Genomic DNA, 13783 nt, shown 5'->3' with positions numbered 1-13783 from the left:
CATATGAAATTAATTTTTCTGGTGCCATATGTATATTTGTATATTTTATATATGTGTATGTGTGTGTATATATATATATATATATATATTTTTTTTTGGATAAAATTTCTGGGAATGAAAGCACATGGCTTTAGAAATAAAAATGAATAACTAAGAAATCACCAACAGTTATCCTAAATATAGGAAAATCAAGGTTGGAAATGGAAGGAGACAATAGTCTAGTGTGAAACTAAATGAGCTGGCAGGCAAAACGAATCATTTGGAAGGAGGTTGCATTAGCTCTTCTCCTGCTATGAGGAAAAACATACCAGAAACACAGCATAAGGAGGGACAAGCTTGTTTTGGCTCATGACTTCAGAGTTTTCAGTCCATCTGTGGTGAGGCTGCACATGATGTCCAATGGCCAGAGGACGGAAAGCTGCCTATCTCATGACACCCAAGAATCAGAGAGAATGGAGAGAAAGGGGCATGGGGCAGAACACATCCCTCAGAGTCTCACCTCCAGTGACTTACTCTGTCCACCTCGCCATCCCCTCAGTATAGCTCCTCAGGGGTTAATCCACTAATGATGTCTGGGCCCTCATGACTAGCTGCCACTCAGTGTCTCCTCTGTACACTGCCCTCCTGGGGTTCAATCATTTAACATATGAGCTTCTGGGAGAACTTCCATACCTAAACCCCAACAGATAGAAACACTTATTAATGAGATCCAAACTGATTTTAAGGTGTTTTTCTTACTATTCTTTGCATTTCCCTCAGCCTTTTTATGTTTATTCTATTTAAATAAAACAAGGCAAAGAAAGAGGGAATAAGTAACAGTCTGGGTTCTAAGGGCAGATAAGAATCAGCCTGAATCCTCCATTGTGGGGAAGGTTTTTCCCAGAGCTCTGGGGGAGATTTGGATGCCCTCAGGAAGCTCTGGACCGTGTAGCATGCTACCTGGAAGTTAATAAATTATCATGTTTTCATCAATCAGAAAGTGAGTAGTAGGTGGTTGTGGGTTTTGTCGACTGTGCCGACTTTGGAGGCCAGGCTGCAGGGTCAGACTTGGATCCCAGCTGGGCAAACACCTAGCACGTTATTCTAGACATGTAGGCACCACATTAGACATCCTGGTGTTTTCTCCATTGTTAACAGTTTAGAAATCTATGAGCTCAACACAACAAAATTTTATAGTTCATATATTATATTCCGTTTCTCCAATGTCTCTTTCACACAATAGTGGAATTGTCTAGTTAAAGTTGTCCCTTTGAGGGCTCTCTCATACCTTGGAGTGCCTAAACTTTCAGGAGTAGAAATCCTAAACCAACCAACCAACCAACCAACCAACCAACCAACCAACAAACAAACAACAACAAGAAAGCAGATTATTTAGTCATCAGTCAGTTCTTTTGTTAGAAAACCATTTGTTGAGCATGTTGATAGAGAGATGTTTGTGGTCACAGAAGAAATTCTGGACGTTAGTAGGTTTACTGTGTCCTTTGCTTGTTTATGATTTCACTATTTGAGGACTTACAAAAAAGTATAAATTTAAGTTATAGTGTTGGAATGGTGTAAAAGATAAGTATAAATATAAAAATGTAAAGTGTAATTACAAGTATTGATTCAGTAAACAATGAATATAAAAAAAAATCAATGGAGAAGAAACAGGAACTAGCTCTTGTTGAGTCTCCCATGGTAGATAAGGATAAGAATTTAGAAGTCAGTTTATCCAGGGGTTCCGTGGGAGCTGAGGCAAAAGGGAAATGCCTTGTCCTCTTTTAAGAGAAAATTAATTATGACTTTAAATGTGAAAGAAAAATAGATTTTATTGTTTCTTCACATAAAGAACACTATGGGTCACACTGGACAATGTTTTAAGGCAAATGAATAGACACCAGCTTTAGGTGGCTAATTTTTATATTGTTTCTCTAAAAAGAAAATACAAACCAGGAGCATTATGTGTCTGATCTTATTTGAAAGGCTGTGCACTGCTATTATAGCTGACATAAAAAACAAAACAAAACAAAACAAAACAAAAAAAACAGATGGACTAAAACACCCTCAGATTTGCTACTCAAAGGGTAATCTTCATGTTAGCAAATTTAATCATCTTTGCCCATATACAATTATGATTTCCACAAGGAACCTCAGCTGGGTTCCTTCAGCAGCAAAAGGTTCTGGAATGTGTGATCTGCCAGCTGTATCCTCATGCTTGTAATTATGATCTTCTCTTAATTGTATATCCCATTTATTTCACTTATTACAGTAAATACATATCCTTTTTCCCCCTGCTAGGTAACTTTTACAATTATTTGGTTTTTACAATTAAGTCTCAATTCCCAGATTTACTACAATTTAGCAACCATTTAGTCCTATAAAATGATGCAGTGAACATTTTTGCTCATAATGCTTTTCCTCTTTGGGGTAATTAACTGTTGTTTCAGCTTCCCATACACATGCTTTTATTGGATTTTGGGTTTCAAATTAGTCTGCAAGAATAGACTTTATAAAAACCTCCCCTTAGCAGTGTGCTGCTGTACGTACTATCAAGGATGTCTTTGCTGATATTGATTGTCATATTTTTCAAGTTTTATGAGATCTGTATGAGAAATTTATTTCTCATTTTAATATCCTAAATGATTAGTTCATTCTGTCTCTGTCTCTGTCTGTCACTCTCTCTCTCTGTCTCTCTTGTCTCTGTCTGTCTGTCTATCTGTCTGTCTGTCTGTCTGTCTCTCTCTCTCACTCACTCACTCTCTGTCACTCTTTCTCTTCTTCTCTCTGTCTTTTGGAGTAACCATTTGTTGATATTTTCCTGTAGGTAATCATACCTTGATTGTGAGCTGCTTGGAAATAATGGAGTGAGCTATCTGACAGGCATCTAAGGGTACCACATCAGCTTTATTTCCAAAGTCATCATGGCACTCCCTTTCTGTTTGTCACATTTTCTCCCTTCACCTACACCTCCCTTCATTTTTTGTAACTAGAACATTATGTTATTTATTTTTTTATTCATTTTGTGGGCAGTGATGGAGACTGAACCCAGGGCTTCTGCATATTAGACAGGTACTCCACCACTGAGATATTATGCCAGCTCCCCTGCATCTATTTAAAAATTTACTTCATTTTGTTATGTAAAAGCTTGACCCTTTCTGAAACATGGGAGTGACCTAACTAAATAAAGACATATAAATATTTGAATTATTTCCTTAGGGTACATTTTGGAAAGGAGAAGCACTGGCTATCTATCTTAACCCAATCAAAGAGTTTCTGCAGAAAACTGAGGTGACATAATACAGGAATGTTAATATCTGGTGATTTATTGCAGATATAATATCAAGTGACGAGTCAGCGTCCCAAGAGGAAATAACAAATGGCTTTGTGGAGGGCTTCCTTGCAGTACCTGACATGCCAAAGGCTATTGCCATGTGACATTTTATGCAATAGCTAATGTTCATTGAAATTAGCTTAAAGTGGTGAACGTTAAAATTATACATTGGCAATTAGAAGGATATACACTTACTTTAGATATCAGATATACAAACAACAAAACTTGCATCTTAAAATAGCAGAGTCAGCTAAGTTGAAGAGCCAGAAAATTACGGGGGGACTTGCCTCTTTCTGTAAGGGGGTTTTGTCTACCGGGGTCTTGAGAATAAGTTTGATGGGATAAGCATTTCAGCAGCTCAACGGGTCAGTATTATAATTTCTGTGCTACGTGACATGGGGAAGAAAGCTGAGTTTGATGTCACAGGCTATCTGCTATGCTGCCTCTGAAGATCAGTAGCAACCTAGGCAAGGATATAGACTGGAATGGTCCTGGAGGTTCCCCAGCCTGTATGAGCGATCACATGTGCCCTTAAAGAGCCTTCTTAGGAACCTTTCTTGTGTCAATTAACACAGATGATTTTTCACCTAATTCAGCTTTTCAGTTTAATGGTAAAACTTAGTGACCGATGTCTATCGCATACTTAAAATTCTTACCTGGGAACAGAGTGGTTTGGGGACCTACAAAGTGAATTATAATTATGCACACAATGAACCTAGCTGTCACTATTTATTTTCTGGATAAGAGAACAATTACTTTCCATAATACCACTTAGTATTTCAAGACAGATATACTTTTTTCATTTTCAAATCCTAGTCTATTTTCTGTTGAGTAAGAATTCACGATAAAATGATTGTTACTTTTAGATGATCTCTCTCTCTCTCTCTCTCTCTCTCTCTCTCTCTCTCTCTCTCTCTCTCTCTCTGTGTGTGTACTTGTGTGTGTGTATGTGTGTGTGTGTCTATGTATGTATGTATGTCTGTGTCTGTGTGTGTGTCTGTGTGTGTCTGTTGGGTGTCCATGGAGTCCAGAAGATTGCCTGGAGCTGGAGTTACAGGTAGCTGTGAGCCACCAAATATGGGTGCTGGGAACCAGACTCAGGTCCTCTGCAAAAGCAATGACTGAGTATTTTGAATTCTATTTTGATGGGAGATAAACCATAATAGCTCAGTTGTGTGTGTGTTTTTTACTCACTGGTGTAGAACTAACTTAGCCTGAGTTCTGAGGCAGTGTTTATAGGGCAAGTCATCAAGGTTACCTCTGGCATATTTATGAAAAGTTATAACTGAATCTTTGGAAGTCAAGAAGAGTAAGCAGTTTATAAGTGCAAGGTTCTCTCACCTTGAATCAGTAGCATTTTCCCCCTGCCCCCCACCAAATCTGTTTGGCAACCACCGTGTTTTGTAGCTATCACTGTGCAGAGAACAGAGAAAATGTAGCGGCAGCAGTGTCTCTCATTTGTTGACAAGGCCATTTGATATTACTGATCTTGTAATACAGCACCCACGCGTTGCACATTGCAAATATCTATCATTCTTTGTGAACAGTGACACTAGAACTATCCCTGTCGGGGTGTAGAGATAAGATCATTATTCTCATTTTCTAGATAAGGAAACTGAAATGAAATTCTTTGCCTAAGGTCAAAGAACAAATCACAGGCAGAATGAGATTAGGGCAGCCAGTTCTTGATTTTCAATCCTTTGCTCAGTCAAGGAAGTCATATTGTTTTACTCTATGTGGGAACTGATCATTATCAACAGAGGGAATAAGGCTGTTGCCCACAAGATGTCAGAAGACATGCTGAAAAATAAGAATTTGCTTAACCAACCATTTATTTATCTATAAAACAAGCTGCTTATTGTGCTGGCATTTTTCATTGTGTTTCTATTTATGTTTTGTCCCAATGTTAGTGTCTGGAGTGTCTATATTTTTTAAAAAAATCTAATTTTGAAATGTGTCAGCTTTCATACTTATTTGGTATGTTTGAATACCATGTTTCTTGCATGATAGAATTGGGGCAGGTTTTTCTTTGAGAGCTTTAAATTACACAGTCACACAACATTCCTTTCAAGCCAAAACTCCCTTTTCTGCTGCTTGAGACTGGGTGGAAACAATACCTTACTGTTAAAACAGAACTCAGCTGGACCTGTCAGCAACTGCACATAAATGCTCCTGGCTGTGGCGAATGATCTGGATCACACTGAGTAACTGGGGCTCATGATGCCACAAAGGAGCTGAATGCTTGTACATTTTCACCGTTTTCAAAAACCAAGAAATTAGATGTTGTCTTGAATGTAACTGTCTTTTCATATTATTTTCTTTCCTTTTAAAATGAAGATTTCAGGGCTAGAAAGATGGCTCAGTGTGTAAAGTGATTTCTGCACAAATATGAGGGTGGGATATTCGATCCTTAGCTCTCAGGTAAAAGTTGGCATGGCCAGTGCATATCTGTAACCATCAGTGCTCTCTCTCTCTCTCTCTCTCTCTCTCTCTCTCTCTCTCTCTCTCTCTCTCTCTCTCTCTCTCTCTGTGTGTGTGTGTGTGTCAGGGTGGGGCAGGACAGAGACAGAGAGTTCCCTGGTGCTCTTTGGTCAGTGTACCAAAAACAATAAGCTTCAAGTTCAGTGAAGTGAGAACCTTTGTCTCAAAATAAGAGGGAGAGGGAAAAGAGGCAGATCCACTGCTGCCCTCTGCCCTCCACCTGTACACACATTGGCAAGTGCATCTGCACACACATGTAGACAACACACACTCACACACACATAGAATAAAATTCTAGGGAAGTTTTCGCATGTTCTGAGAGTTTCTCTTTCCCATCTACATTTGTGTCAGACATCTCAGTAACTTATATTAATCTTACATATAAACACATACACATACCACTTTAAGTTCAATGGTTGTTTATTTAAGTAGTTTATTTCAAAGATGTTTATGTGAGTTGTGTGGGATGTGCAAGGTATTGGAAGTGCACAGCATGGGCCCTGCCCTTCAAGAGATACCTTTATTGGGATACCTGTAGGTGCATTTAAGTGGGTTATCTGATAGAAGCCAGGAGCATCAGTGGGCAGGACAGCCTTGCTGATGGATTTTAATGGATATCTAGAGGGAGAGGCAGCTGCTAGGCGAGCCATTCATAGGAAAAAGAATTCAAGTGAAGTTCAAGCTATGAATTAAGTTTCATGAAAAGACTGTTGAAACAACAACAACAACAGCAGCAACAACAGCTAAAGGATCCAAGGAGAGAAAGCAACAGCTATCAGAAAGATTTGAACATGAACGCAGAAACATGGGGGAACCTGGAGGCTGCTAAAGTCTACATTTAACTCAGTGTTAATGACATCAAGGCCCAGTGGGACCAGCATGCATTTTGCTTGTGTATTAAATTGTAGCCCAGATCTCTCCCCTTTTCATGTGACTCTTTATACTACAAAATTCACACTGCGCTTGAAAAGTCTACCTGTATTTCCAAATGTTCGTATCTGGTTAAGTTAGTAAAGAGTTCAGACCTGTATTAAGGAAAACCTGGCAAACATTTAATTAGGCTTTCTTTATAATCAATAGGAATTGCCACAGCTGTATCAATCATTGTGATTTTTCATCCTTGATCGAGGAAATAACACAGAATATTTTAACTCTTTATTCATCTATTGATTTAAATCTCTTGCTTGGAAGCCTTTCAATCTTTTGTGGCCCATTAAAGAGGAATCCATAAATTTGTGTTTAATGTACACACAGTCCACTTCAATTTGGAGACATGAGATGGGCCATCTTGTTTAAAAATGGGAATTAAAAGAATTGCTTTTCATCATTTCCAATTACAGATCTATTGGCTCACTAGACATTGCAGCTATAATTGATGCACTTTTCTTTTTGATAAATGGCAAAGCTTAAATTTTCAGGCCAATAACTTATATAAATCGTGGCTATACTTTATATTTTGCTTCCACTTCTGGAATTTTTTATTACATTGTGGAGAAATGAATTGGGACTGACGTGGTATTGTTTACAGCTTTCTTCGATTTTTTTTTTTTTTTTTTTGTTAGCCTTTTAATCCAGATACAGGAATCTATTATGAGCTAAATTCTCCACGGTAATAAAAGCCTTCTACTTGGAGATTATAATGCAGGCCAATTAACCATGACCCAAGAGTCAGACAGTAGCACTGGTAATTTGACAGATAAGGGTATCAGGGAGTATACTATACACTTAAAAATTACAATTTAAGATACTGATATTCTCTTTAAGAGAGCTAATTGTGCACTTGCCTTTTGTATTTTAATAAAAAGAAATGGAAGTAAGTTTCTCCAAATTCAGATGATGTCTTTTTATTACCATATTGTATTTTTGCTATCAACATAGACAATTGGATCTTCTATTTAAAACCGAGTGGTACAGAGCAGCAGTTCTCAAACTGTGTGGCAACCACTTTGGAGGTCACATTTCAGATATCCTACTTAACAGATATTTATATTGTGATTCGTAACAGTAGTAAAATTATAATTATGAAGCAGCAGCAAAAAATAATTTTATGGCTGGGGGTCACCACAACATGAGGAACTGTATTAAAGGGTTGCAGCATTAGGAAGGTTGAGAACCACTGGAGGCCTGCCTGAAAATGTAAAATAGAGCTTACCCTAGTGGTTGACTCAATAAGCGTGCTTGTATCAGGATGTTTAAATGAACTTTTTTTTGCACAGGCTGTCAGGTAAAGTATAAATAAAACTCTAAAGTCAGATTCTTATAGTCAGTCCCCACAAAGGAATTGGCTAACGATAAAGATGAGTTCTGTTGCTCCAGGGCCCTTCAGCTCATTAAAGACTTCAGCACACGTCCATGCTCCTCAGCCTCTGTCCTATCAGGAGAACGTTGCTGCTATTTGATTGATGTTTCAAAACCTAGCTCCTGTATCCAGAACCAGCTCGGAAGAGCTGTATGTTTCTTTAATAGTTGCCAATGCCTTCGCTAAGTGAAAGAAAACCTGACACAAATTAATTTCAGCCCTACCTTTGAGGTTAGAAAGCCATGCGTGGCTGACTCCAAGGACTGAGATTTACTTTCTCAATCAATACTGCTTCTCACCGGGCTGCGTGTCTTCTCCTGTCAGTTTCCTCCCTGCTGGACACACAAATTATAGCAATAGTTCAAAACCTCCAGCAGCAAAACCAAAACCAGAACAGCTCCAGAAAAAAAAAAAAAAAAAAGATAACAGCAAAATTCTTGGGGACAGTGGGAATGCTGTTAGCAAGAGAGAGTGATCGGTGACCAACAAGAGCCCACAAAGTTTCCCATGTAACTCATTCTACCAGAAAGTAATACAGTTCATTGTCCCCAACGACGCTGCAGGATTTGCTTTTGGGTTAAGTAATATCGTGTAATTGCACATGTCTGCCACAGTCTAGGCTCTGTGGAGCTGCTTTTTTGTTGCGTTGTGCTGGATCTTTCTCCTATGAATCCAGACTGAAGGGCCTGAAGGGCAACTCCACAGTGAGTGGCATTGGTATTGTGGGGTTTCTTATAATATTGTAAGCTCTACCAAGCATTTTACTCTGTTTCAGTCTTCCCATTATTAGATTTCCTGGGGTTGCGGGCGGGGAAGAGAAGGGTGAGTTGTGCTTGTCTGAAAACCTTATGCTGTTATCTCTGGATGCTGTGATGTCTGAGCTAGACCAGAATTTTCTTCCTTCCATTGCTAGAAAAGATTCAGTTCTATAGTTTTCTTCAATGACATGTGCTGGCTTCTCAAGCTTGGCATGTTTTAGTGTTACCCTGACTCCTTCATTTTTCTTCTCTCTTTCCTTCAGTCTGATCTCTTGAGTGTCCCTGCTTCCCCACCACAAATTTTGGGTGTATCTCTTTTTGTAAATTTCATATTTTTTGTGAGAAATTAAAAAGATGCCATTTTGTGTGTGTGTGTGTGTGTGTGTGTGTGTGTGTGTGTGTGTGTGTGTGTGAAAATTTCATTTCATACAGTGACAAACAACCACAAAAGAGGTTTGGGTTTAGTGATGCATTTATTGACAGGTTTTGTTTTGTGTTCCAGTTTTGGATGAAGGTGTTGTGAAACACTACAGGATAAGACGACTGGCTGAAGGTGGCTTTTTCCTCACCAGGAGGAAAGCCTTTTCAACCTTGAATGAATTCGTGAGCTACTACACTACCACAAGCGATGGCCTGTGTGTCAAGCTGGAGAGGCCATGCTTAAAGGTGAAATTATTCCAGCTAAGATCATTTATCTTTAAACATAACGTTTTCCTCTCAGACTTCAAGAATTTGTCATTTTGGTTACTTAGGGCAGGAATAGGGAAATTATGGCCCATGAGTCAGGACTATGCTATGTTAATTGTTAAAGATTATGTCTTGTTCTCTTTCTTTCTTTCTTTCTTTCTTTCTTTCTTTCTTTCTTTCTTTTAACAAGAGGCATGTTGATTTCTTTACTATCTTTAGCTGTTTTGTGTCTGATATGTCAGTGGTTCTCAACCCTTTTGGGGGTGTGTTGAATGACCTTTTCACAGGGGTCACCTAAGACCATTAAAAAACACAGATATTTACATTAAAATTCATAACAGTAAAAACATGTTATGAGGTAGGAATGGATATAATTTTATAGTTGGGAGTCCCTCAACATGAGGGACTGTCTTAAATGGTCACAACATTAGGAAGGTTGAGAAGCACTATATTAGAGTTTGATGGCTGTAATAGAGATATAATATGTGTAATAAACCTGACAATGAGTTCTACTAGCCATAGTATCCTGTGACCAAACAGACCAAAGCAACCAAGGAGGAAACATTTATTTTGGCTGCACACTGGGGCAGAGCATCACAGTGGCAGGAGCTTGTCATTGAGGAGGTTTTCCCTTCATGGTAGACAGGAAGTATATAAAAGGGAGAATATAGGAAGAGGCTAGGATGAGAGATGAAGCTCCCTGGAAATACCCCCACTACCATCCAATAGACCCTTGTCCTTCCTTTAAGCATGCCTAGGAAGGCTATCCTTTTATAAAAGCACCAAGGATCAAGTCTTCGATTATACCAGAGCTTTTGGGACTTAATTGACCCTTTGGACATGTTACAGAAGACATACCTAGAGGTTTGTTTAAACTAATCTCTTAGGTCAGTGGTTTTGAACTTTCTTAATGCTGTGACCCTATAATCCAGTTCCTCATGTTGTGGTGACCCTCAGCCATAAAATTACTATTTTGTACTTTATAATCATATTGCTATTGTTATGAATCAGAATGTAAATATTCTTGGAGGCAGAAGTTTGCCACAAGTTGAGAACTGCTGTTTTGGGAATTTCTTAATCCAGTCAAGTTGGCTAATCATGGCCATGCCAGTTTTATTTACTGAATTGTGCCCAGTCCATCCCTAAACTACTACTTATTAACTAAAGTAAATGAGTGAATGGAAAAAAATAAAAATGACAAAAATAAAACTCAAGAGCGATAGTTTCATTTTGCAAATAAATATATATAAATATATATGTATATATAAATATATATATGTATATATATATATATATATATATATATATATTTGACGCATATAATAAAAAAGTAGATTCCTAGTTCAGCTTCACCCTGAGAGGCTCCAGCGAGGTTGGAGGCTGGATGACACTGAGTGCTGGTGGAATAGATGGACATAGGGCTGCAGCATGAGAGAGGATTGGCTTAAAGAGTCAACAGTACAGATTTTAACTTACCACATTTGAGTTTTAGAGTCAGTATTTTTCTTAAAAAGTAAAAGACCTTTCAATCAAAATGATGTGTGTGTGCATGTGTGCGTGTGTGCATGTGTGTGTGTGTGTATGTGTGCCTGTGTGTGTGTACACTTAAATACCATGGTGTGCATAGAGAGGTCAGAGGTCAGCTTTGTGTAGTCACATCTCTCCTTCTACCTCCACAGAGATTCTGGGAATCAAACTCATACCATCAGATTTGCGTGGGCAACATCTTTGCCCTCTAAGCTAGCCCCACATCTTTGTTCTGACAAGTATTCTCGCTGTTCTCTGAAACAGGTACAGGTCCCAACTCCTTTTGATTTGTCATATAAGACGGTGGACCAGTGGGAGATAGATCGCAACTCCATACAGCTTCTGAAGAGACTGGGATCTGGCCAGTTTGGAGAAGTTTGGGAAGGCCTGTGGAATAACACCACGCCAGTGGCTGTGAAAACATTAAAACCAGGTATGAGAACATCAAAGGTTCAATGGCATCCATTGGTTTTCTTTTTATGACAAATTCCTATTGTAAATGCCATAGATGTCATAGGACAGTCAGTGCGGAGAGCAAGCAGAGGGTGGCATCATTCTAAACCAGGTGACTATAAAATAGATAGCTTTTAAAATAGGAAGACAAGGGCATGCTCTCACTCCAGTGAAGCTTAAAATGCTGCCAGCTCTGTATTTTGAAAAGTTAGGTACCTTGTAATTTACTGACTAAACATACTTTATAAATCAGAGGTAGGGGCAGAAGATATTGCTCAGTTTGTAAAATCTTGACACACAAGCAGAGGGACCTTACTTTGACCCCTAGCACCCATGTGAAAAGGCAGATATGGCAGCACACACCTGCAATCCCAGCACTGGGTAGGTAGACACAGTAGTACTCTTGGGGCTTTCTGGCTTGCCAGGGTAGCTGAATCTGTGAGCTTAAGTCAGTGAGAGATTTTGTTTTAAAGTGATAGAGGGAGACACTTGATGTTCACCTCTGACTCACACACACACACACACACACACACACACACACACACACACACACAAACACACACATATGCATGCATGCATTCACATGTATAGGAACACATATGCATGTGCATACATAATCAGATGATAAGCTAGTATTATTCAAGGAATAAAATTCCTTATTAAAGATGAACTGAATGAATAACTCTTTTGAGTGAGATTCTGGGATCCTCCTTTGAGCCCTTCTTGATTTCTTTGGGTATGTTGATTGTAGCATGGTTATCTTGCATATTGTGACTAATGTCCACTTATGAGTGAGTACTTACCACAGGATCTTTGTTGCACAGCTGGGCTGCCTTGTCTTGTCTAAAAGGGACAGAATGCACTTAGTCCTGCTGTGACTTAAGGTGCCAGGGTGGGTTGCTACCCCTTAGGATCCCCCCTTCTCTGAGAAGGAGAGGGGAGAATGGAGGGAGGGGAGTGTGAAGGTGGGACTAGGAGGAGAGTGGGGAGGGGGCTAGTATCAGGCTGCAAAGTAATTAAATTAAAAAAATAAAGAAAAGAAATAAAGATGAACTGTACATAATTAAAATAGTGACAATGCTAAGACCACTCTAGTAAAGTTATTATAAAGACTAAATTAGGTCATTAGCAGAGATGAATTGTATAGTGCCTGGTTCAAAGTCAGTAATGGAAAAGTATATTGTTATTTTTATTACAATGTTGGTAAGTGGCAGAGCTTCTGACCTATATTTATCATTGTTGTTTTATACTCGATAGAAATGACATTCTATGGGTGCACAACATGAGGCTCTGGCCACCTCATATCTATCTCTGATAATACTTCAAGGATCATAACTACAGGCTGGGCTGCAGTGCTCTGTGGACCTTCATTATTTCCTAGTCCACAGTGCTTAAAGATTCTAGAAGCCTCCTGCTGACTGGGACTTGAGAATTTGGCATTCCTTAGATGCTAGTCTGTATAGTACCATGTTTTTTCTAATTCTCTGGTAAGGCACTTTTAAGAACCCAAAGGAATTGGCAAGAGGAGCCCAGGGACATTTGAAATAGCATCTTGAATATGACACAAAGTTGCTGCATTTAACTATTTCAGACTTTCAGCTTTTGATAGTGTTATATTCTTTTTTGTTGACACCATATTTTTGTTAAACATTTTTGATATTTTTTATAGTTCCATGCATGTATATAATGTACTTTTTAATCATATTAACATACTCCATTATGCTCTCATTTTCTGCTTTGCTATCACTGAATTTCTTCTTCCTCTCCTCTTTTTATGTCTCCTTCTCTGTCTCTGTGTCTTTGTGTCCATCCGTCTGTCTGTCTGTCCGTTCGTCCGTCTCTCTCTCTCTCAATGATCAACTAAGTTGAGTCAGGGTTGTTTGTAAAAGTCTGGGTAGGTGATATTTCCTGGAACATGGGAAACTTATCAGAGGCTATACCATTGAAGAAAATGATTCTCTTTCCATTAGAAGCCATTAAGTTGCAGAAGCTCCCCAGGAAGGGGTGGGGCCTCATGAGCTCCTTCCCATCCATAATAGAACATTGACAGGTCCAACTGTGAGCAGGTCTTATACAGGCAACCACAGGTACTATGAACACGTGAGTGCCGCAAGGGCCATGCTGTGTTCAGAAGATAGTGTTTCACAGAATTCCTGCCTATCCTCAATTCTTACGATATCTTCTACTCTTCTTTTCTCTGTTTTGGAATGTCCCCTGAGCCTTGGAGTGACAAGTGACATGGATGTCCTGTTTAGGTATGAGCTCTCA

The 13783-nt window shown here is 39.0% G+C and overlaps 1 protein-coding gene across 1 annotated transcript in view; it reads left to right on the top strand.

The window, feature by feature from the left end:
• Positions 1 to 13783, top strand: part of Frk (fyn related Src family tyrosine kinase) — a 103487-nt gene that overhangs the window by 69371 nt on the left and 20333 nt on the right. Inside the window, exons 3-4 of the mRNA XM_051164092.1 lie at positions 9351 to 9514; positions 11327 to 11495. Of these exons, the coding sequence (XP_051020049.1) occupies positions 9351 to 9514; positions 11327 to 11495 (333 nt within the window). The remainder of the gene's footprint in view (positions 1 to 9350; positions 9515 to 11326; positions 11496 to 13783) is intronic.

The sequence above is a fragment of the Acomys russatus genome, chromosome 21 (assembly GCF_903995435.1).
Source record: "Acomys russatus chromosome 21, mAcoRus1.1, whole genome shotgun sequence".
Lineage (NCBI taxonomy): Eukaryota > Metazoa > Chordata > Mammalia > Rodentia > Muridae > Acomys > Acomys russatus.
This window is presented reverse-complemented; position numbering and strand designations above follow the sequence as displayed.